The sequence below is a fragment of the Octodon degus genome, unplaced genomic scaffold, assembly GCF_000260255.1.
Source record: "Octodon degus isolate 3935 unplaced genomic scaffold, OctDeg1.0 scaffold00010, whole genome shotgun sequence".
Taxonomy (NCBI): Eukaryota; Metazoa; Chordata; class Mammalia; order Rodentia; family Octodontidae; genus Octodon; species Octodon degus.
In genome coordinates, this window is record NW_004524586.1 from 16168342 (window position 1) to 16191122 (window position 22781).

Below are 22781 nucleotides of genomic sequence, written 5' to 3' on the forward strand. Positions count from 1 at the left end.
GGATCTTAGCTATCACTCGCTCCTCTAGCCTACTGATGATCATAGGCAGCTGCTGAAGAAAGAAGTTAGAGCATCACAGATTTTTCTTAAAGATGGGAGAAGTAATACCATGGTCACAAGTGAGTGGGTGTCAACCACACAGAACAGATGCTGACAGTATGCCAGGAGGGAGAGGGGATGTGTATGTGACCTCTGGCCTGCAGAGTCCTGGAGTGGGTATGACCTGTTTTGGATGAGTGTTTGAGAGTCCAACCCGAAGGTAGAAGGGAAACAGGATATGCGGGATGGAAGTGAGCAGTGGGGCGAAGGTACTGTGGGGTGTACAGTGGGCAGAGCTGGCCTACAGAGCCTGGGCCACACAGTCAGTCACTTTTAGGCTGCTCCTAGTCTTAAAAATCTGTTGACTTGTGTTGCTTGTACTTTCATTCCACCATCAGGAAGGATCACCAGCTCCCCTACGCTCAACTCCATACCCCGCTCTGCCCTTGGTGATGCCCATTTCCTCACTGGCCACAGGTGCCTGCCTGTGTTCTTTCCAGGTTTTTGGTCTCCTGCCTCCAGCCTGTCCAATCTCAGTCCCAAGAGTGTGTTGATATGCGTCTTAGCTTGTTCAAGTTTCCACACAAAAGGCCACAGAGTAGGTGGCCAAAAGCAAAAGTAGACTCCTGCACAGGCTGAGGCTGAGGTGTGAGCAAGGGCATACTCTTTCTGAAGGCTCTGGAAGAGCCTTTTACTTGCCTTGTCCAGCTTCTGGGGGCTCCAGGAGTTCCCCCACTTGTGGCAGCACCCCTCTGATCTCTGCCTTTGTTTCACCTGAGTGTTGTCTTGCAGTCTCCCTTCTGTGTCTCAAAAGGGCACTTGGCATAGGATTTAGGATACCTGCACTCAAGGGGTTAAGCTCATCCCTTAAAGATCCTTAATTACATCCCTGAAAGCCCTTTCTCCATACTGTCACATTCCTCTGTCCCATGAGTTAGGATCTATTTTTTGGGAGGAGTCACCAACATACTACAATGTATTTCGGAGATTCTCTTAGATGTCTCTGCTGCGCACAGCAAAGAGCTGGCCTAGGACACATGACTGCACCCCAACACTGCTATAATTGACACCACGCTCATTTCTCTCTCTCCACAATCTTCTCCTTCAGATGCCTGGCAACTGTTAGACTAACACACCTGCTGCCCTGCTCAGTATTCAAATGAATAAAACATACCCCGTCTGTTCATTGCAGCATGTCGATCATTTAATTCCTAAATGCTCTTCCCACCAAGGATGCTAGGCTACATGCATGGTGGGGCCCTGGCCCCTGACGGTGTCCTTCTTTGGACTTGGACCCTACTTAAGAGCCAATGTGTAGTAATCTAAATCCAAGTCTCCCTTGAACTGCCCTTTCCCTTTGCCACCAGCTTTGTGGGATCGCTGCCTTCAGGCCTAGTCACTGGTTCTAGCCACTTGACAAGTCTCTGGGCTACTCCCTCCCTTTCTCCTCTACATCTTCTGATACTGTGTGACCACAATTACGTAGTGAAAAGTGGAAAATGAAGCAATCATGCTCTTTTTTTAACAAAACCTCCACTGATAGCTTGTAAGTCAAATCATTATTAGAAGACATCTTAATGTCCTAGAGATCTACAAGGTCACTTGATAGACCGGCTCCAAAGGCCTTGTTGAGGTCTGTGGCACTCTCAATTCATAGGTTTAATCTCTTATGTCCAGTTGGTGATGAGGCTATCAAGGGCGGGGGGCTCACAAACGAGATTGGGCCTCTGATCAAAGAGACCTGAAGGAAAAACCTCTTCCCTCTTTCATCATGGGAGGCGGCACAGAAGGTGCCAACTGTGGACCAGAAAGTGAGCCTTTACCAGACACTAAATCTAGTGAGACCTTGATCTGGGACTTCTAGCTTCCAGAACTATGAACAATGAATTTCTGTTTATGAACTATTTATTGCATGTTATTTAGTCCTAGCAGCCCAATCAGACTGAGTCCTCCACATCTGTACCTCCCAGGACATTGTTGTGTCTGGGTAAAAGTGGGATGTCTCTTAAAGCCCTTGTTCTTACTTTTTCAATTTTTTTTATTTTTAATGTATTTTAGTACAGGGTCTACAGGGTCTTACTACACAAACTGGACTCATAGTGATTCTCCTGTTTTCAGCCTCCCAAGCGCTGGGATTACAGGCGCACACCACCATGCCCAGTTTCATCTGCTGTCTCTGCACGCCCTGGTGGCAGGGCTGGCATGGCACACCAGGGCATTGAACCTGGTCCTTGTGCCTGTTTAAGCAGGCACTTTAGTCTACTAAGCTATTTGGCTGGCCCTTTTATTTTGCTTTTCTTAAGCTTCGGAATTTATTTTTTTCCCCATAATCACCTGGGAAATGGAATTTCATTCTTTAAGAAACAGTTTAAATGCCAGCAGTTCTTTAAAATCCTCTCCAGTTCTCCAGAAAAACTGACCACACCTGTACATATTAGAAGGTGCACCTTCTGTCCACTCACAGACAGCCCAAGTATTATTTACCTGCTTACATGAGAGACCTGACATTAGACACAACTGCCTCCCTTGAGACTGCTCCTGGCTCCATCCCTGCAGTTCGGATTGAAGGCTGTACCTGGTATATAGTATATTTCCTAATGCAAAACCTCACCAGCATTCCTGCAGGAGACAGAAGAGCACTGTTTCCAACTTGAAGATTGATTGCCTCCCACTTTGATTAAAAAAAAAAAAAAGATTTTGCTTTATAGAGGAACAGAGTCAAAAGGGCAGGGAATAAGAAGAAGGCTTGGGAAAAAAGAATCAAAATATGTTAAACAGATGCAGCAATATACTAATCAGAACTCACTTCTCTGGATTATTAGTATGCACTAATAAAATGATTCTTTTCTAATAGGCAAATATAATAAGCGTATGATCTCTGAATATTCAGGTCAAATTCTGGCTAACATGGAGATTTTCAAAAAGTTTAGAAAAGCTGAGCATTAACTCCTAAGCGGGTGCCTTTATGCCTGTGAGTTCTCTTCATAACACCTGTATTTTTAAAGGAAAACTCACAGGATGAGAAAACCTCACCCCCAAATGCTTAGAAAAGAAATCCAGCCATTTCACCAAAAATGGAAACTCGTTACCAAATCCCTATTTTTAGTTGCCAGGATGATGCAAGACGCATCATTTTTTCAATTTTGGTGCAAAGCAAAGTGTGAACTTTGTCAAAGGGAGGTTATTTTAAGGGAAAACAAAACAGAACTCCGACTGAAAACAGTTGCGCACGGCGCTCGGTACCTCACTGGGCTGAGTGTGTGCAGCGCCTTGGTCAGCGAGCGCTGCCAGGCCGCCTCCTGGCTTCAGAGGTGGCTCCGTGCTGGCTGGGGCTGGCTGCCGCACCCTGACTGCATTTTTCTTATCGTGGCTGCTATTTTTGACTCTCCTCTTCCATAGAGAAGCCTGCTAATTTTCAGTAAAGTACTCGGATTAAGGGCTTCGTTGAAAATTACTAGGCCTCATCCAAACACAATAAGACAGACAATTCAGAACACCTTCAAAAAGAATGCTTGTCAGCCTGATTGAACACAAGGCTTTTGGGGAGATGCTTAAGCGGGTGGTAAAAACGGAACAGAAAAGGAGCAAGGAGTAATTATTAGCCCAGGAAGGAAGTCATGCTAAAGAATGAAAGCAGGAACAGATGGAAATGACATTTTATGGAGTGAAAGAAAAAGATTAAAGGGCCAAGAGCTAGACCGAATGACTTTCACAACTTTGTACAACAGTGGAAAAGCAGAATAGAAGGATGACTTTGTGTAGAAGAAATACAGAAAGATAACAGAACGTAATTCAACACTGAGAGTGTCCAATATAGAGAAGCAGAAAACACATTCAGCTCTGCTGGTTTCAGGGCATAAAGGTAGAGAAACTTTAATATAACCCCCATGTCTTTGTCTCTGTGCTTCCCTGCACGTGCATGGAAACACCAGCCACGGGGCCTGGGGACTGGGACGTCTCTCTTGGCCTTGCCTGCCCAATATTATCAGGAGTGACACTTGTCTTGGGTTCTGCAAGTCCCTGCTTCCAGCAGGTAGCTGAATAAATGTCAAACAGTGAATTAACTAGACGATGTACATCATTTCCGCACAGTAAGTGTGGAATTACATGAGGAAACCAGTCACAAGGTGACAAGCTATATAAATGGACTTGTAGCTGAACTGTATTGTGTCAGGTTGAGGTAATGTTTAGCTTCTGCTTTATAATCTTGTACACTCCAGGCTCCTCAGTTTTCGAGTTCAACAGGTATTAAGTCCTCTAACCTAATACATTGTAATAAACCAGACTGGCCATTTGGTTCTTCAAAATTTACTATGTGTTAAATCAGACCAAGGAAGTGTTTGTGATGTAAACGCCCGAGGTCCTCAGGTCACACGCTCCAATGTGAGTTGAGCGGAACTTGGGCCATCAGTTAAGCCCGTAAATCCTGCTGATGTCGGAGCCCTTCCTACAGGCCTGTCTGCTCGTTCACCCACTCTATAAACTGCGGGAATCATTTCAACTGCAGACTGTTATTCTTAGCAGACACACTGGATTGTAGGCAGAAAAGGCCAACGCTTTTCTTGTGAGAATTTGTCTTTGTCTGATCTGCAACCTTTGCAATGAAAGTGGTGCTAAAATAAAGTGAATGTCAGACTCAGGAAGGGATCAGTCCTACAACACATACTTAGAAGACGCAGGTGTGGCAGGAGTGATGTGGGGGGTCTGTACCTGGCAAGGCACTGAGGAGTGGGCAGGACAGAGAGGTTCAGGACCCAGGTCAGAGGTAAGACGTGTACTATACCTAGACCTATACCTATATCTATACTATACCTAGACCTAGACCTATACTATACCTAGACCTATACTATATCTATACCTAGACCTATACTATATCTATACCTAGACCTATACTATACCTATATCTATACTATACCTATACCTAGATCTATAGTATACCTAGACCTAACCTATACCTATACCAACACCTATACCTATACCAATATCTATACCTAAACCTATACTATACCTATATCTATACTATAGCTAAACCTATACCTAGACCTAACCTATACCTATACCAACACCTATACCAATATCTATACCTAGACCTAGGCCTATATTAAGTACATCATCCCCGGCCCTGCACACAAGCAAGAAAGGCAGGCCCGAATGCTGGCCGCCTGTCCAGCTGTGCAGTGTCTGCTCAAGCATTTCCCAGCAGGGGCTGGCACAGGGGGGTTGCAGGGGGAAGATGTGTTGACAGTGGGGGAGGCTCTCTGCAGGGCAGGAGGACAGTGTACTTCTTGTTCAATCTTGCCTTCAACCAGAAACTGCTCTTAAAATTTTTTTAAAAAATAGACTGAATACTCAGTCTCTGTGAGGCTTTGGACTCACTCCTAGGGGCCTACAGAAGTGAGGACAGAGTTCATCTTCGCTGTTAAGTAGCTCAAGTCAGCAAGGCCCATGAGTCAATGTTGTTCCAGGTCAGGTGGCTGGTGGCTTAGGGATGTGCAACCTCCCTCACCAGACCTGCCAGACCTCATATAGGTCTGCATTTGAACAAGATTCCCAGAGGGCTTGGGGGCCTCCGGGGCTGTAGACACAGGTAAAGGAGGGAATGAGGGAAAGGGTCCCCAGGCACAAAGCAAGACTGGAAGGAGGTGGACTAGTGGCAGCTGGTGCTCAGGGAGGACCAAGCTAGGTTATGGGAATAGGAAGAACTCCAACAAGGAAACAACATTAAAATACGCAGATCTACAAATCACCTGAAAGGGACTCATTCTTTCAAGCCCAGAAATGAAAAACGAGATTATAATAGGCTCTGGTCAAAAAACAAATACATCACTGAAAGGTGTAATTCTAAATTTTGAAAATAAAAATTGCTAAGTACCGGAGAACCTCATCTTGCTTCACCAGAGAGATGTTGCTGTCCTTGTTCTCACACTTCACCTTCACAGTGGCTTCAGTTTCTACCCTCTCCTTCCCTCTTTTCCTTTCGCCTTGTCCATATTTGCTGCAGGACCAGAAGGAGCCCGCAGCTTCCTCCTCGTTCTAAATTCCTCAATGCTCACAACTATCAGACATCTGACAGTTATTTCAAAGAAATGAAATGCCATTGGGTCATAAGGAAAAAAACAGTTTGGCGTTCACTTACTCTTTTCCTTGTCCTTCTGATTTGAATTCAACTCATTCTTGGCTTCTGTATTAATTTTCAAAGTCTTTTGGATATACTTCAGCTTTTAAAGTAAGCATTCAGTGTAAGAAATGTATACCTACAGGCATACACAGAATTCTGGCCAATCGTGACAGCCCCAAGGGACCCCAAAGAAGCTTTCTCTCTGCATACAGAAGGAAGTTCCAACTGGATAGTGCTGTTGTCTCAGAACAGCACTGTCCACCAGTCACATAATGTGGGCCACATACATATTTTTATTTTTATTTTTTTAATTTTATTTATTTATTTGTGTGTGTGTGTGTGTGTGTGTGTGTGTGGCCAGTTCAGCCCACCAGGGGGCGGGGCTGACTGGCATGTGGTGCTGGGGGATTGAACCACGGTCCCTGCGCTTTGCTAAGCTTGTTCTAAGTAGGTGCTTTAGACCACTGAGCCATCTCACCAGCCCCACATACATAGTTTTAAATGTTCCAGTTGTTGCATTAAAAATGTGAAATTAATTTTAGAAATATTTAATATACCTAAAATATTACTGTTTCAACATACAATCAACGTGAAAATATGAGACATTGGATATTTGAGTCAAAGGCTATAGTAGCCAGTTTTGCCTTGCTACTCTGTGCCTTGAACAACAGAAATTTACTTTCTTGTGGACCTTGAGGCCAGAAGTTCAAGATGAAGCTAGTGGCAGGGCTGGTTACACTGTTGCCCGATGGCTGCATGTGGCCTGTGACCCAGTCCTGGACAGCACAGAGCCTGTGGCCTTCCCTTTGCTTGCAAGCTGGTTCCTTCGGCACCCACCTGCTTCAGGGCCTGCAAGTTTCCATTAGACGTATCACCGTCTACTCACTGCCACCTCTGAATCATCTTGAAGTATCTTGCAGATAACAGTAATCTAGGAATGGGGCACGTTAATAGGCGTGCCGGGAACTACCCAATATCCTGCTTCTTAATCATCAGCAATAGCCTTAGCTATTTCTCTTACTCTACTGCTTTCCAGAGAGGCATTTCTCAAGTTACCACGTACAACCAACCCCACCAGGGATACCCGTGCCTTGACTTTATTTCCTATGCTAAAGTGATTCTAAGTCTACACCAAGTGTCAAGTGCTGATCTTGTACAGTGAATCCTATGTCCCACATCCCACCTGGACCAGCAGCAGCATCGCATTCTCTTGGGCACTTCCACGTCTTGCCTACCAAGCCTGCTTGAATGGAAGATGTTGGGAAGGCCCAACATCAAGATTCTTGAGAAATCGCTATTTTCACATCTCCCGTTGTGCAAAGCTGCATTATTTGGCGGCTGGTATGAATATTATCTTTCTTACGATATATGAATACTTAAGTAATTTCTAGATTAACTTTTCCACGTGCCCTGAGTGTTCACGATGCTCACCGTTGGAAATCCTGCCTCACGCTTCTAATTAAGGGGTGTGGTACACGAAGATGGTGTTCCACCCACCCATCCTTCTGGAAACTTCCCCAGCACTTGAAGTTTGGTGTGGCCTTGTGAGATGCTTCAGCAGATGACACAAAGAGAAACACAAGTGTCACCTCTGAGCAGAGAGATAAAAGGTCCAATCACTTCTTAGTGTCACTTCCTAGCTGTATCCAAGCGGCAGAACGTCTGCTCACTTGGGCTCTGAGGGAAGAGGGGAGAAGGGGGGCAGGAGTGAGAAATGCAGGTGTTGCTTGGAGCCCTGGAGCTTTGGAGGTCAGTGTTCCAGCATCTTCCGGCCCCGCCTGCTGACATCATAGGTATTTCTACTGCTGGTCTGCCCAAAACGTTCAGTGCTTGCTGATGTCAACCAATGGTCTACCTTGCAGTGCATCCCACTGGTATTTCCAATCCCATCTTACCAGCTGCTCTCCTGTGCCTACATCCTGGCTCCAAGCAGTTTCCTTTCTTCTCTGTTGTTTTAGTCAGATCAAGGCAGTTTATACTTTTTTCTTTTAACTCTCTGTGGAAATGTCACCGATACTCTGAAATGGGTTTTCCTCTTGTTTTATCAATACAACGAGCCCTGCTGCTGGGAAGGCAATCTTCTCACACCCAGTGTGCCTCCAGGTCAGCTGACATGACCACTGCGGTCTCCACCAAGACCCCAGGACATCTGACGACAGTCTTGCAGCTAGCTTGTTTTTTCTGCCTACGCTTTTCTGTCACTGGGATAAGTTTTTCTGGGCCAGGTCTTTTTAGCTTCAGCAGCACTGACATGCTGGGCTGGTCTTCTCTGCACGGTGCATCCCGTGTACCAGAGGGGCTTAGCTGCATCTCCAGCCTCCCCCACAAGACTCCAGTGGCACCTGTTCCCCACTCATGACGACCATATTTTCTCTTTAAATCCCGGGTGGAAATGAATGCTCTAAACTGAACAAGTGTTTTTTTTTTTTTTTTTTTGCCTCCTCTTCATCATAATTTTATTATTTTATTTTATGGCACTAGAGGTTTAACACACGGTCTTTGCACTAAGCTATAGCCCTAGCCTTTTTTTCAAGTTCTTCTTTTTTTTTTTAACTCTAAGATAGACTATCCTTAAGTCACTAAGTTGCCTAGTGTGGGCTCAAACTTGCTTTCCTGCCTCAGCCTCCCAGAGTGCTTGGATGACAGATGTGCACCACCAGGCCTCGTTCATGGAATTTTTTTGATGGTCTTCAATTTGTTGTTTACTGAAGACCAACTGGCTGCCAGGAATGAGCACTTGTCATCCCTGAGGAGACGTTCTTGGACGCCGAACATGTGTGTACTTGCTCCCTGTGCATGTGCTCTGTGCCAAGCGCCACAGGGCACTAGGAATACTGGGGGAGTCATTAAAGAGACACAGATGAGACTGGTTGTACTGACACACACCTTTAAGTCCCAGAATTCAAGGCGAGGAAGGAGGACTTCCAGTTTGAGACAAATAATGAGTTAGCACCTTAGCAACACCCTGTCTCAAAATAAGAAATGAATGAAGGACTACGGATCTAGCTCTGTATGAAGGTCCTGGGTTAGTCATCAACACCACGAGAAGAATAACAAAACACACATCCACACCTCTTGTACATTGTGCTAAGTGTAGGAAGGAAGGCAGAGGCTCTCTTGGAGAGGACTGACACTTCAGAGGCCTGGTGGTGCACATCTGTCATCCAGAGGCTGTCTTGGAGAGGACTGACACTTCAGCTGAGCAGGGAAACAGCGAGCAGCAGACCCCTGCCAGGCAGCCAGGATGCTGCATTCTGGAGTGGCTGGAATACTCCAGTGCAAGGACGGAAACGGGGCTGAAACAAAGTCCGAGAAGGGGCAGGACCAAGCTCGTCACAGGCTGTGTTGCCCATGGAGAACCCAACAAGGTCACCTGCAAAGGCCCACGTCCTGTAGCCCCAACAGCCTCTGGTCTCGAGCTTCCTGGGTCTCGGCAGGTATCCACCTCTGCCTTGTTTTGCAGCTCCTGACAAGCCTTGTCTGGAACACTACTGTGCCTCAGAGCCACTGTGGAAGGAATGGCTGAGTCTGCTCCACTTCTCTAGTAGTTTGCTGAGAAACAGGATTCCCTAGGCTAAGCCAATAAAATTTTAGCAACTGGCCATAATTGTGAAAGCTTCTTATTTCCATGAAGAAATATATTCTGGACTGGGTGCAATCCGCACATGTCTGGACCTTTTTCTAAATGGCCTTTATCTAGGCCACCAGCTATTGTGAAGTTTTTGGATTTTTTTTCCTGTGTTAAGGACAGTAGGGAACAAAAAAGATATTCTAATCAGAATCCTGAGCTCCTGCCTACAAGAGCCCCTGCTAACAGTGGTTGTTTCCACAAGGGACTGGCTTATGTGAACAACCATGAAAAGGGGCAGCTGTCATCTTTCTTGGCACTAGTGCTGTTGTGGGTAGAAAAATGTTCCCTGCGCTGGCCTAAGTGCTTCTTGCTGTGAAATCAGGGTTTTTGGATGGAGCCAAGTAAAGATGAGGTCATCCTAGAGTAGGATGGGCCCTCATCCACAGACTGGTGTCCTTATAGGAAGAGGGGACTGTGGACAGAGACACGCTGGGAAATGCCACACGACAACAGGGGCAGGGACTGGGACAATGTGTGTATCAGGCAATAAATGCCAAGGACTCCCAGCACCACTACCCACAAGCCCAAGGCCCAAGTCCGCGTGCTCCCCTAGAACTGGCAGAGGAGCACAGCCTAGCTCGCACCTTGATCCTGGCTCCCAGCTCCCAGCGCTGTGAGAAAATCCACGTCTGCTCTTGAAAGCCACCACTGGGGTGGTGTTTTGTGGTAGCAGCCCTGGGGAACTAACAGAGGCGCCTTCAGTCCACTGGTCATTTTTCTCAAAGTGCAAAAAAGCAGTTCCCAAGAGGAAGGAAGAATCCATGCAGACAAGACCACAGAATGAACTTGTGATTTTACAAGCCAGACCAGGACACCACCTCCTTGAATCATAAGAGATACAGAAATGAGGCAGAAGGCGGCTGACTACGATGACGGCAAACTTCCTTGGAGAAGTCAACTGAACACACAACTGTGCCTAACTTAATTAGTCTAAAAGCCACCAAGGTGAAGCAATACCTGACCTACTGTGGGATAAAATTTTTGGTAACAATAGAGAAACATACAGGATCAAAGGAACACACTTGCTTCTAAGGCATGGAGACACAACTCAACCAGTCCTAGGCTCCGATCCTCCTAGTAAGAACTATAAGAACACCTGTGCTTTTTCACTGCAGAGCATCTAAAAAGGGACTATTGATTTTTTTAAAAATGATTTTTACTTTTAAGTACAAGCTGGAGGAACATGCATAAAACATTTCTGTACACAATTTATGGCAAATGTCTAGTTCTGCAAACATCATGTGTTAAAAAAATGTGTTTACATTGCTGTAGGGAGGTACAATAAAAAGAAAAACTAAAAAAAAAAAAAAGTTCACTTTTTCTTTTACCTTGCCTTTGTCGAAGTAGTGGATGATTTCTTGGTAGAGCTGTTCTTTCAGTTGTCCCTGCGTTGTCGCCTGGTACCCGTCCCGCTGAGTGAGGTGGGCTGCACACACATCTTCCGACCACTGCACAAAAGCAAAGCAGAAGCAGCGCTGAGGCTGGAGCACATGCACTGGCATCCCTGTGCCCCAAGTGGGTTACAGTGCAGCATGAGCTCCACACTCGGTACACACGTGTGGGCCCAGACTCCAGGGATGCAGCTGAGTGCTGTCACTAGGCTGCCAAGGGCATAAATGTGAGCAGAGGGCAAGCAAAAATGTGAGGACAGAGCAAAGGCAAGATTGTACGATGAGGGCTGGCGAGACAGCGCAGCAGACTAACTAAGCACCTGCTTACGCAAGAGCAGGTGCTAGGGCTCAATCCTTCATACTACAAGCCACACCAGCCCCATCCTCAGACATACTGAGCTGGCCCCCAAGAGTGGGCATGATGGTGTACACCAGTAATCTCAGTGCTAGGAAGGCTGAAAACAGGAGGATCACTATGAGTCCAACCTGTCTAGTGAGACCCTGTACCAAATACATTAAAAAAAAAAAAAAAAAAAAAAAAAAAAAAAAAGACTAGCTGATGGACAAACTATGTGAACTCCTGTATATCAACTCAAAAACAATGGCATTAAATATATAGCTCAATAACGAATAGCAAATATTTGGTGAGAACCTACTATGTAGGTCAAAGATGAGTCAGAAGAAGTCTGACTTCTAGGGATTGCTGGCCACCCAGAGATAGCGTGATTACATCTGAAAGCACCATGGTGGATGACTGCCCTGCAGGACTTCACAGGCATCTCCGGACAGGAGCCATGGCTTTACACTGGGTGGTAGGGAAGTCACCAGAGCTTGCTTGCTCCTAGGCTGCTTTGGAAGCCCAGGGGCCTGCTTTGTGGTAAACGTTGGAGGCAGAATGTGACCCTGTTTTCAGACAGGCCAGTGAGGATACTGAAAAGAAGGCAATCGACTGTCAAGCTGCCAGGGCCATAGGAGAGTTCCTAGCTGAGCAGAGGGCAGCAGGATGTCTCACCAGACTCAGTCCTGGCCAGGCCAAATCCGAATGGGACCAGCTGTGGCAACACATGGAGGGGGCATACCAAAAGAAGGGCACTAGGCAAGGGGAGGGAAGCTCAGAACAACTGTGGCACGAGGTAAAGGGCCAAAGGGACTGTCGTGAGGAGGTGGGAAGCAGGCGTCAAGGAGAGTGGCAAGTGCTGGGAGAGACATGTGCCACACATGTCTAAAGGCAGGGGACCTCTGGGGAGCACATTACGGTGGAGTCCAGGAGTCCAGGGAGAGGGGAATACCCTGGGCCTGAAGGGCTCCCCATCCCTAGATCTGCTGTGTAAGAGTCAGGAACCTTCACATGGGCTACAAGGCTGTCACCTTAACCTTGGGTTTCACCAATCCTCACCTCAACCGGAGGAGACAAACCTGCGAGTATTGGCACTTGGCCATCATAGCTGGGATTACAGCTACTTTTATTGGGAAGTAGGTGGAAAAAAGCAAAACTTCAGTTGATTCTGCAATGTAAGAACAATAAAATAAAAAGGATCAAGCAGGTTCAAATATCTTCAGATTTTAAAAATCACTCAGTAAGAATTTTATGTCAGAGAAACTAAAAAAAAGTTTTTACACGTAATATATGGATGAAGTCACTTGATTATCAAACCAAAAGCTAATGTTTTTATTGCTCTTATTTCTGACAAAAAATATATTCCAGCAACAAAAAAAAATAGTTTGAGAATTTTCATTAACAAATAGGAAGATATTTGTCATACAGGAGCATTTTCTTAACAATACAAATCATTTTATATATTGAGTTGATTAACCAGAATGAAATCACATTTATAGCAATTCAAAAATAAGAAAAGTTGCAAAATATAAAGGCATAAAGAATACACGGACAGATTAGGTAGCATTTACCATTTAGCTGGAAAATTTGGAACCCAGTAGAAAAGATAATGCAATTGAGCCTATTGATTTGGGCTGTGAAATGTGTCACCCCACAATCTGTGACAGACTCATCTGTACTCAATAAATCCAATGATTAAATAAATGACATGTTTATGCATGCATGTTTTATATTCACACACAGATATAAAAGTTTATGTTTTGGGAGAGAGAGGAAGCAGTCTGATTTTAATTTCTGTGGTATAAAAGAGAGGCCTTCACATTTGCAAAAATACCTTGGTACTGAAATTCGAGTTTCCAACATGTTCACAGTGGGATGGCTGCTGCCAGCTACAGCCCCTGAAATCTCTGCACAAAGGATGAGCCTTGGGAGAACTGCAGGTAAGAGACCAGCGAGGCCCTGCGGCAGCTGGTCTCTGAGGCCTATTGATGGAGTCTCAGAGTGAGCCCGATCTTTATTGGTCCTGGGCCCTTTGGTTTCCAGGCAAAGGCAAACCTCCACACTCCAGTGCTGCTGAGCAGCCTCCATGTATTTGTGAGGCAATGGTGGATTTCAGGACCTAGACAAAGGCTGAAGGCATCTCACTGGAACTGTTCCCCCTAACATCGCCCTCCTCAACTCCCGTCACCCCATACACATTTCTCAATGCCAGTATTAATGTAAGTTGCCATTCCACTTTCAGGGTTTAGGATGCTGGCCTATATTTGGAAACAAGATTTCTTGAGTAAGCGGTCTCTGTGTAAGGTCAGTCAACTAAAGTCTAAGTCTCATAACTATACTTGTTCAAGCCTGTTCAGAATTTTCTATTTTCCTCTTCAAGGCTAGCATGAAGAAGACACTCTAATGGCTTGCTAAAATTCTAAAATATAAGACCAAAGGTTGTGTAACAATTTCCCAATCTACCAACCAGCCACCTATTCTTCCCCTCCAACTCCCTCATCTAGCCACCCATAGATCCATCTACCCAGCACTCTATTACTTATGAAGTATTCATTCTGTATTATTAACTGCGCTGGAATTAGACATAGGGAAAGAACATGCAAATGTCACTGCAAACAAACAAACAAACAAACAAACAAAATCCAGATGTCTAAAGCTGTGTAGGAAAAGAACCTCTGAGAGTTAACAGTTGTCATCCCAGGCCTATATTTATGAGCAACTCTCTCTAGAGACTCAGGCAGAGAACACTAAAAGGCAGTCTCCGCATGAACTGCTCAACAGATATGGCACAATCTGGTCCCTGCACTCACTGTGAGGGTAACTAGGAGGAGGTCTCATCCTCTTTCTTAGCCACTCTACCAGGGACATTCTTTCTTATCAGTGCCGTTCTTCACCACGACCGAATCTTGTTGGCATGACTAAGAAACTGCAGACTGTCTAACTAGTTGCTGCTTCATGGCCAGCGTTGGGTGTGTGAAATACCTGCTCTCTTCTTAGAGCTGCATGTGGCAGGACCGATCTACAGTCAGTGTACTTTGTGAACATTTTTGTTTATGTCACAGCTTTTAATCAAAACCCATAAAGTCTTATGTTATGGGTTTGCCAGAATTTATCATAGAAAAGTAAAATTTTGAGTAATCTTAGAATTTATAACAACCATAAAAGGGCACGATGACTTTTATTACCTTAAGAAGCTTTGCATGGAGAAGCAAAGTGTAAGCTGCCTCAGTGTAGTTATCACACTCTTTGTGCAGGTCACAGAGCTTGTATAGATACCTGAAATGATGAAATAGAGGTACGTTCTGAAAAATGTGACAAAATAATTTGTGCTAAGGATTGCGGAAACTGTATTTGATATTCAACAGTAACTCACAGCTATACTTTCTTTTTACAGTGTTCATAATTCATAATGCCTTGAAAACTTTCAGTGTGGAAAGCACGAAAAGAACCAACAAGAATAAATATAGACTTGTGTGTATGTTACATATTTATTGGTATACATATAACAAATATATTTAATTTTCAGCCTTCTACTTTCAGGATGAAAATCAAGGTGATACACAAAGGTAGAATTTTACTTCAAGGTGTTTTATTCCTTTTCATCTTTCCCAGATTTTTCTTCAAACATCTCAAATGAGATTACACAATCTTGATAGTAGTTTCCTACATTTCTATTGAATCTAACTGCACAAAAATTCACAGAAGTCCAAATCCACATTGAAAAAAGCTCCAAAAACCACAGTGAGTATGATCAAAAGAACTTCTCTTTCAGGAAGAAATAAAAGTTTCTATTTTAATATGAAGCAAACTATATTTGGGATGAAAGAAACTATTTTCCTAAGTTTACATCATATTCAAATAGTATTGTTTTAAAGGGAAAGGAAAATAAATAAATAAATGCATAATCACACGAAATATAATAAGACCATCATTAAACACTAAAGTTATATATTTTTTTAAAATGTATTTGGTATAGGGTCTCACTACACAGCAGATTTGTAGTGATCCTCCTGTTTTCAGCCTCGCTAGTGCTGGGATTAGAGGAATGCTCACCATACCTGGTCTCCATGTCCAGCCCAGCACGTCAGGGGGCAGAGCTGGTGTGGCATGCGGCACAGGGGATTAAACCCATCCCTGTACTTTCTGAAGCAGGTGCTTAGTCCACTGAGCTATCTCACCGGCCCTTCAAGTCATATATATTACAGGTTTATCTTTTTTTTCAAAGTGGCAATCTTGCTAATTATTTGACAATGGACCACATAGAAGTGACCAAGAAAAAGAAAGGCTTAATCATAGAGTATCTGCACAAGCACTGTTTCTGTTCTGGAGCTACTGCAGACTGAATTCAGTCCCTAATGCATGCTGGGTGAGTGCTCTACCTTGGAGCTATACTCCCAATGCTAAATACAAAGACAAATTATTTGTATTATTATTCTAAATAATAATATTATTCTAAATACAAAGATAAATGAGGAAGGCAAAATCTAGCAGGCAAAGCAAAGCACATTTTCTTCTTTTATGGGAGAAAGACATAGAATCCATGGGGAGATGGTGTGCTAAGTAAGCAGATTGAAAAAAATATGACATTATATCGGTTTGTAGCTAAAGGTCCCTCAAAGCTTCCTATGCTAGTAAGACTTTCAAGAAGTGACTGTACGAGGGGTGTGTGTTACTGGAGCACATGTGTAACACTGGATTAATTCACTCATTGATTTAGCATATTTCTGGGTGAGGATGATGGACTTATTGACAAGCATGGGTGGGGGTGGCACCAACCAATAGGCTTGGAGCCTGGATGGAATCAAAAGGGAAAAAAGGAGGTCTCATTGCTTCCTGCCTGCCATGCCATGAACTGTTCTTCCAGTACAATCCCACCCTGCCTTGGAACCAGGTGATAATGGACTGAAACCTCTGCAAATGGTGAGCTAAAACAAATTCACCTTTCAATTGTAGACACTGAGTTTTGTGTCTCCGTGGGAAGAAAGTAAGACATTTGTCTACTTCTCATTGCTCATAAGTAGACTTCTCATTTGATCACATGATTTACTGTGAAACACTAAATGTTGTGGTGTTATATTTTATCAAAAAGGCCACTTGAGTTGGCCAAGAGGTACAATGGTCCTATGAATTAATGATTTATACCTGTGCTTGTGAGTTAGTTACAAGTGATCCACTAATACCTCACTGGCATAAACCAGCTAGACTAGGAATGAGACAATGACTGGGATCTCTACCAAACTCAATCTCAGAGGTATCAGTTTTCTACAAAATAAACCTCTATGGTTATACGACATTTCCTAACATGGACTTAATAAATGGCACTTACTGTAAACATGCAGAGTGTGCAGACAAGCACAATACATACGTACCTGATATACATTTCTTCTCTTTCAATTTCTTTGTAGAAATTCTGAAAAATGAAACCACACACAGTTTTAAGAAGCTTGCTTCACAGAAGGCATTATATTTTATACTAAAAATCCAATGCTTTTTAACTTCTGTCAAACATAGACAAATGGACCCAAATGTTTGAATTAGAACCATAAGTTAACATAAGTTAAGCCATGTCATGGTTTAATACTTTTGCTTTTCTAATGACTACCTTTCCTATACTTTGACACTTGGTTAAAATCTATTCTGTCACTTGAAATGAAGTAGCCTTTAGTTACAACAAAGTACTTGCTAATGATATGATCTCTTAACAACTGTAATCTTATTTAAATAAACAAATAATCCAAAATTTGAGAATAAGCAAAGAAGCTTTATCAACAAGATCCAGGCACCATGATATCCTAGTCTTACATAGTCCAGGACAATGGCTCCTAGTCACATATATCTACAGGCAAAGAAAATCTAATTAACATTATATAAAATTAAGAATTCACTTTCACAGTAGTACTTAGCTACACTCTGTTCAATAGCTACACAGGGCCATTTTTACTGTACTGAATTGTTCATACAGAACAAACGCATCATCCCAGAAGAGTCCCCTGTTCTGGGCAGACAGATCTGCCAAGGCACAGTAAAAAGACAGGGGACCACCTTTACAAAGTCCTTTGATACAAACACTGATTAGGAAGGTTAATAAGCACATTGCAACCAATGGGCTATTTCTGCAAAATATATTCTGGGTAAGCACAAACATTTCTGTCAAAATTACATTTCTCCATGTGAATGTCTCTGAACACTTTAAAATTTTAATCATACATGGGACACCACAAAGGTAGAAGAGTCACCTAAGAGGACTCATCAAATGGCAACATCATAGGCCACCTTCAGTGTGAAATTTAGTAGCCAAAATGATGTGATCATTCTAATGCCTGAGGGCAGTAGAGAATATCATCAATATTACAAAGGTAGACAGTTACCCAGCAGGACGCCATTGGCCCTTTAATTTCATTAACAAAAAAGGGCCTTGTTTCCAAGATTGATCTCTCTGCAAAGAAATGCTAAGTATAGAAAGTAAGAAGGGATACGTTTAGAGAAACATATCGAGATTTTCAAACTATGCTCTGACATTTTAACGTGCTCTAGTTTCTATGACGCAGCTGAGTAATGAGGATATTTTCAACTGAAAACTCAGAGCAACGTAACAAAGAGAACCACATCAAAGGCACAGAAAAAGCCCTTCATTTTCAACGCCAACTTGCCAGTATTTATAAGCTACAATATCGCACCATGCCTTTCTTACTCATATTTTTAAACCTTTCCTAAGGTTTGATCATTCTCCTTTACAATTTCACAAGGCCAACAGATACAGATTGTCTTCTATTTTCTGACTGTGCTCAGGGCTGCTCTCTTGCAAGGATTCCAAAATCTTTCCTAAGAATCAAAGCACACTCATCTCAAATCCTGATTTCTATATAAAACTTTCATGTTTCTTACGTCAAACTGCAAGCTGCCCCACTGATCCCTATCTGGGCCCTACAGTGGTGCTCTCCCTTGGCCTCCAGCAGCTCATCTCCCCAGTTCTTTCCACATCAGTACCCCAGACCAGCAGCTTGAGAACTGGCTCCCAGAGCAATCCCACAGGGACTGGGCTTCAACTCTAACCCATTTCACAACACTGATTTTTCAGAGCTTAGACATTTGCATTATATTTTGATTTTTGACTCCTTTTTGACTCAAACAGATTCTAAGAGCTTTAAAATCCTGGTCCTCAACCTGAATGGATTAGCCTTTTTGTAAAGAGGTTGTGGGTGAAGAAACTGACCACAGCAAATAACGATGGCTCTACCAGTCTGAGTTTAGGTATGTGGATGGTTGGAGAGGACAAATTAGGGAGAAGCCACGAGGCTGTGGATCAGTAACGACTTCCTGATTAGGAGGCAACAGGAAGTGCTATTCAGACAATCACAACTGTATATTCTGTCAGGTGGGAACTACTGTGACATGCTTATGGTGACATACAGGGACTGAGTGTTAGGCCGAGTGACTGCTTGTGTCCTTGACTTTTTCATTCTCATTTTTGCTTTTGTAAGGGCAGGGAAGGGTGGGACATTAATGAGCCTAAATGACTTAGCACATTCAATAAACACTGTCCTTAAAATAATCACAGCTTTGGTTATAAAGGCAATTTGGCAATGGACTTAAAAGGGATAGACACATTCTATGTCTTTTATTCTATTTGCTTACTTATACATATACATATATACCATTTAGTTATTATAATTATGCTGCTATAAACATAGGTAAGCATACACCAGTGGTATTTATATCTTTAACTTTTTAAGGAAGATATATATATATATATATATATACACATACATAGTGATTGTACATATTTATGGGGTATAATATGGCTATATATTATATTTATATATAATATCTATTATATATGTCATATGTAAGTGTAAGATTTAGATCATGGACACATCAATCACTTTAGACATTTATCATGTCTTTGTGCTGGGAATCTTCAAAATATTCTCTACTAGCTATTTTTCTTTTTTGGGCAGCATCAGATTCATTTTGTAAGTCTTTACTACAAGCCAAAGTAAGCCAAAAGAACACAAAAAACACAAAAGGCAATCATGCTAAATAAAGGCATACTTTTAGATATGTGGACCATGTTCAATTACAGGTAATTGCCTTTTTATTTTTTTCTACTCCTATTTTGTATTTCATTTATATGTTGGGCTGCCCATATATGAGAAACCACACGATATTCAAGCCTGCGTGTCTAACTTCCACCAGACACGTGGTGAGGCCGCTTAACATTCTGCCGTCTCAAGGCACATCTAATTCCTGACGAATGACTCAAGTTTACCCTTCCTTGTGGCAGAATGGGTCTCCACTGTGTATAAACACATTTTCTTTATCTGTTCGTTTATCAATGGACACATAGGATGCTTCCAACATTTAGTTATTATAATTATGCTGCTGTAAACATAGGTAAGCATGCACCATCGGTAATTATGTCTTTAACTGTGATTTTGCCTTTTTTCATTTCTAATTACATGGATTTTAGTCTTATTTTTGTGAGACTGCATAAGGATTTGTCTATTTTATGTATTCCTTTAAAGCAGCAACTTCTCAACTCATTGATCTGATGATGTATTGTTTTTTGGTCTCCATTTCATTACTTTATAGTCTGATCATTGTAATTCTTTCCCTGTATGTTTTGCTGCTTTTTAACTGTTCTGAAGTGTGCCTTTAGATTATTTATTCAAACTTGTTCTGACTTTTTTTCATGTGGGAATTCAACATTATAAACTTCCCTCTTAGGATAACTTTCTCTGTATCCCACAGGTGCTTGTGTATTGTACCGGTATTAGCATTTGGAGGAACTAATTTTTAAAATTTCATCTGTGACACATTGATTATTCAAAAGGATATTAGTTCACTTGTGTTTACATAGTTTATGTGGTTTCTTTTGCCACTGGATTTTAGTTTCATTGCACTATGGTCTGATAATATGTCTGGGATAATTTAGATTCTTTTGCTTTTACTATACTTAAGCATGCTTTATGGGCTAGTGTGTGGTCTATTTTGGAGAAAGTCCCATAAGCTGCTTGGAAGAATATGTGTTCTGTTGTTGCTGGATAGAATGGCCTGTAGATCTGTATTACACTGCTTGGTTTAAAGGATTTGTTAAACTCCGATATTTTCTTGTTGATTTTATTAATTTTTTTGGTCTGAGTGATCTGTCCATTTGTGACAGTGCAGAATTGAGGTCCTGCATTATAACTATATTGGTATTCACTTGATTTTTCATGTCAATTAAAGTATTTGTTTTATGAAGTTGAGTGCACTGGTATTGGACATAGGACAGTTACTCCTGCCTTTCTATGAGTTCCTCTTGCATAGGATATTGTTTGTCTTCTTTTGATTTTTTAACCTATGAGTTTCCTTTTGAATTAAATGTTTATTGTATAGTGCACACTGCTGGCTTTTGTTTTGTGATGCATCCTGCCAATCTGTGTCTTTTGGGGAACTGAGATGATTCACATCAAGAAACATTAATGGGCCAGGGAGATGGCTCAGTAGAATAAGCGCTTCCTTGGCAAGCACAAGGGCCTAAGTTCAATCCCTGGTTCTGCCAACAAAACAGAACAAAACAAACAAGCATTACTGAGTGGTACCGACCACCTGGGAGCACATCACATGACTGTCCTATTGCTTATTTTCTTTTTCCTCTTTCTCAGCTGCTCATCCCACTAGGTGTATTTTTCTTTTGGGCTTATTGGCAATGTTGGCTTCACTGTCTCTTTCTAGGAGAGCCTATGAATTTCTCAACGTGTTCCATATCATGGAAATACCTGATTTCTCCACTGATTTTAAAGGAATATTTTTCTGGACACATAAATAGGGGTTGGCAACTCTTACCTTTTATGGCCTGAAACACCTCACTTCAAGCCCTCTTGGCCTTTAAGATTTGTGCAGGAAAATCAGTGGTGATTATCACGGAGGTGACTTGGTATGGAACTTTGTCTATTCTAAAAACTTTTAAGATTTTATCCCTTTAATGGACTTCTAAAACTCTGTGAGTAATATGGCATAGAGAAGTACTTTTCTGGGTGTAGTAGTTAGGACTCTATATGCTTCATTTATCCATATGTTTCTTTCTTTCCCTATACTTAGGAAATCTACCATTATTTCTGTGTACAGGTTTTTTCTGCCATCTGCTTTGTCTTCTGATTTTCACTTATTTCAGCTACTCTTAGGTTAGTTTTCTCTGTGTCATTTAGCAGCTGTTGGATCCATTTCTCAGGTTCTCTTGTTGGCTGGAAGGTGTCTTTGAAGGTATCCTTGTCTTCTAGTTCCGAAATGCAGTTCTTCTCACATTGGTTGTTTCTGCTGTCCATACTCCGAGTATAAGTTTTAATTTCCTGTACTTCTGAATAAAGCCCTCTCATGGACTTCTATTGTTAAGTTGGTCATTCAAGTTTTGCGTTATGGTGGTCAGCTGACCTAGCTTTTTATTAGTGTTACTTGAAGCCCCTGAATCACTTTCGTGGTTACTTTCATTATCTGTTTAGTTATATTTTCTGTGATCCGATGAGTACCTATTTGTTCTATGTCCTAATGTTGTCTGTTATCCTTTTGAGTAATACGGGTGTGTGTCTTTTATTATTTTGCCCCTCAGTGCCCTCTTTATTGGCTTTGGCTGAGTTCGGAATTTTGCAACTTGTCTTCTCATGTTTCTGTCTTCTGTTTTGTGTTGAAGTTTGTGGACACTTATAATCTAAAGACTTTGTAGCTAGTATAGAAAATTGGATATTAATATAGCGTAAGAACTAAGTATGCACCACCCTTAACTGTAGAAAAGAAATCCACAATATGGTATGTAAACATATGTACTAAATGCAACAGGCCTAGCACCACCAATGGGACAAAAGAATTCAACAGTAATGTTACAGAATTAACTATCAAAAGATTAACAATGCTTTATTGTCATGTGACTAAAGTTTGTGAATGGGAAATACAAGAAGAAAAAGTTGGAATCTTAAGTGGTTAAAAAGTATCCTATTGGGGAACAGGTAAGAGAAAAAACTGGTAAGAAATAGAGATTAAACAAAAGAGAGAAAAAAGAAATTATATAGGGAGCAAAAATAAGTGAGAAAATTAAAGTGTCAAAAATTAAGAGAGAGGAAAGAAAAAACAAATGGGAAGGAGAAAGAGAGAAAAGAAGAAGAAGGAGAAGGAGGAGGAGGAGGAGAAGGAGGAGGAGAAGAAGGAAGAAGAAGAAGAAGAAGAAGAAGAAGAAGAAGAAGAAGAAGAAGAAGAAGAAGAAGAAGAAGAAGAAGAAGAAGAAGAAGAAGA

At 42.2% G+C, this 22781-nt stretch overlaps 1 protein-coding gene across 2 annotated transcripts in view; it reads right to left on the reverse strand.

The window, feature by feature from the left end:
- Nucleotides 1-22781, reverse strand: part of Dock1 (dedicator of cytokinesis 1) — a 542363-nt gene that overhangs the window by 46472 nt on the left and 473110 nt on the right. For both annotated transcript variants that reach the window (XM_004625582.2, XM_012513454.2), the window contains exons 36-38: nt 16886-16926; nt 14702-14792; nt 11117-11236 (exon numbers count right to left, since the gene is read on the reverse strand). In XM_004625582.2, coding sequence (XP_004625639.1) covers nt 11117-11236; nt 14702-14792; nt 16886-16926 — 252 coding nt within the window. The remainder of the gene's footprint in view (nt 1-11116; nt 11237-14701; nt 14793-16885; nt 16927-22781) is intronic.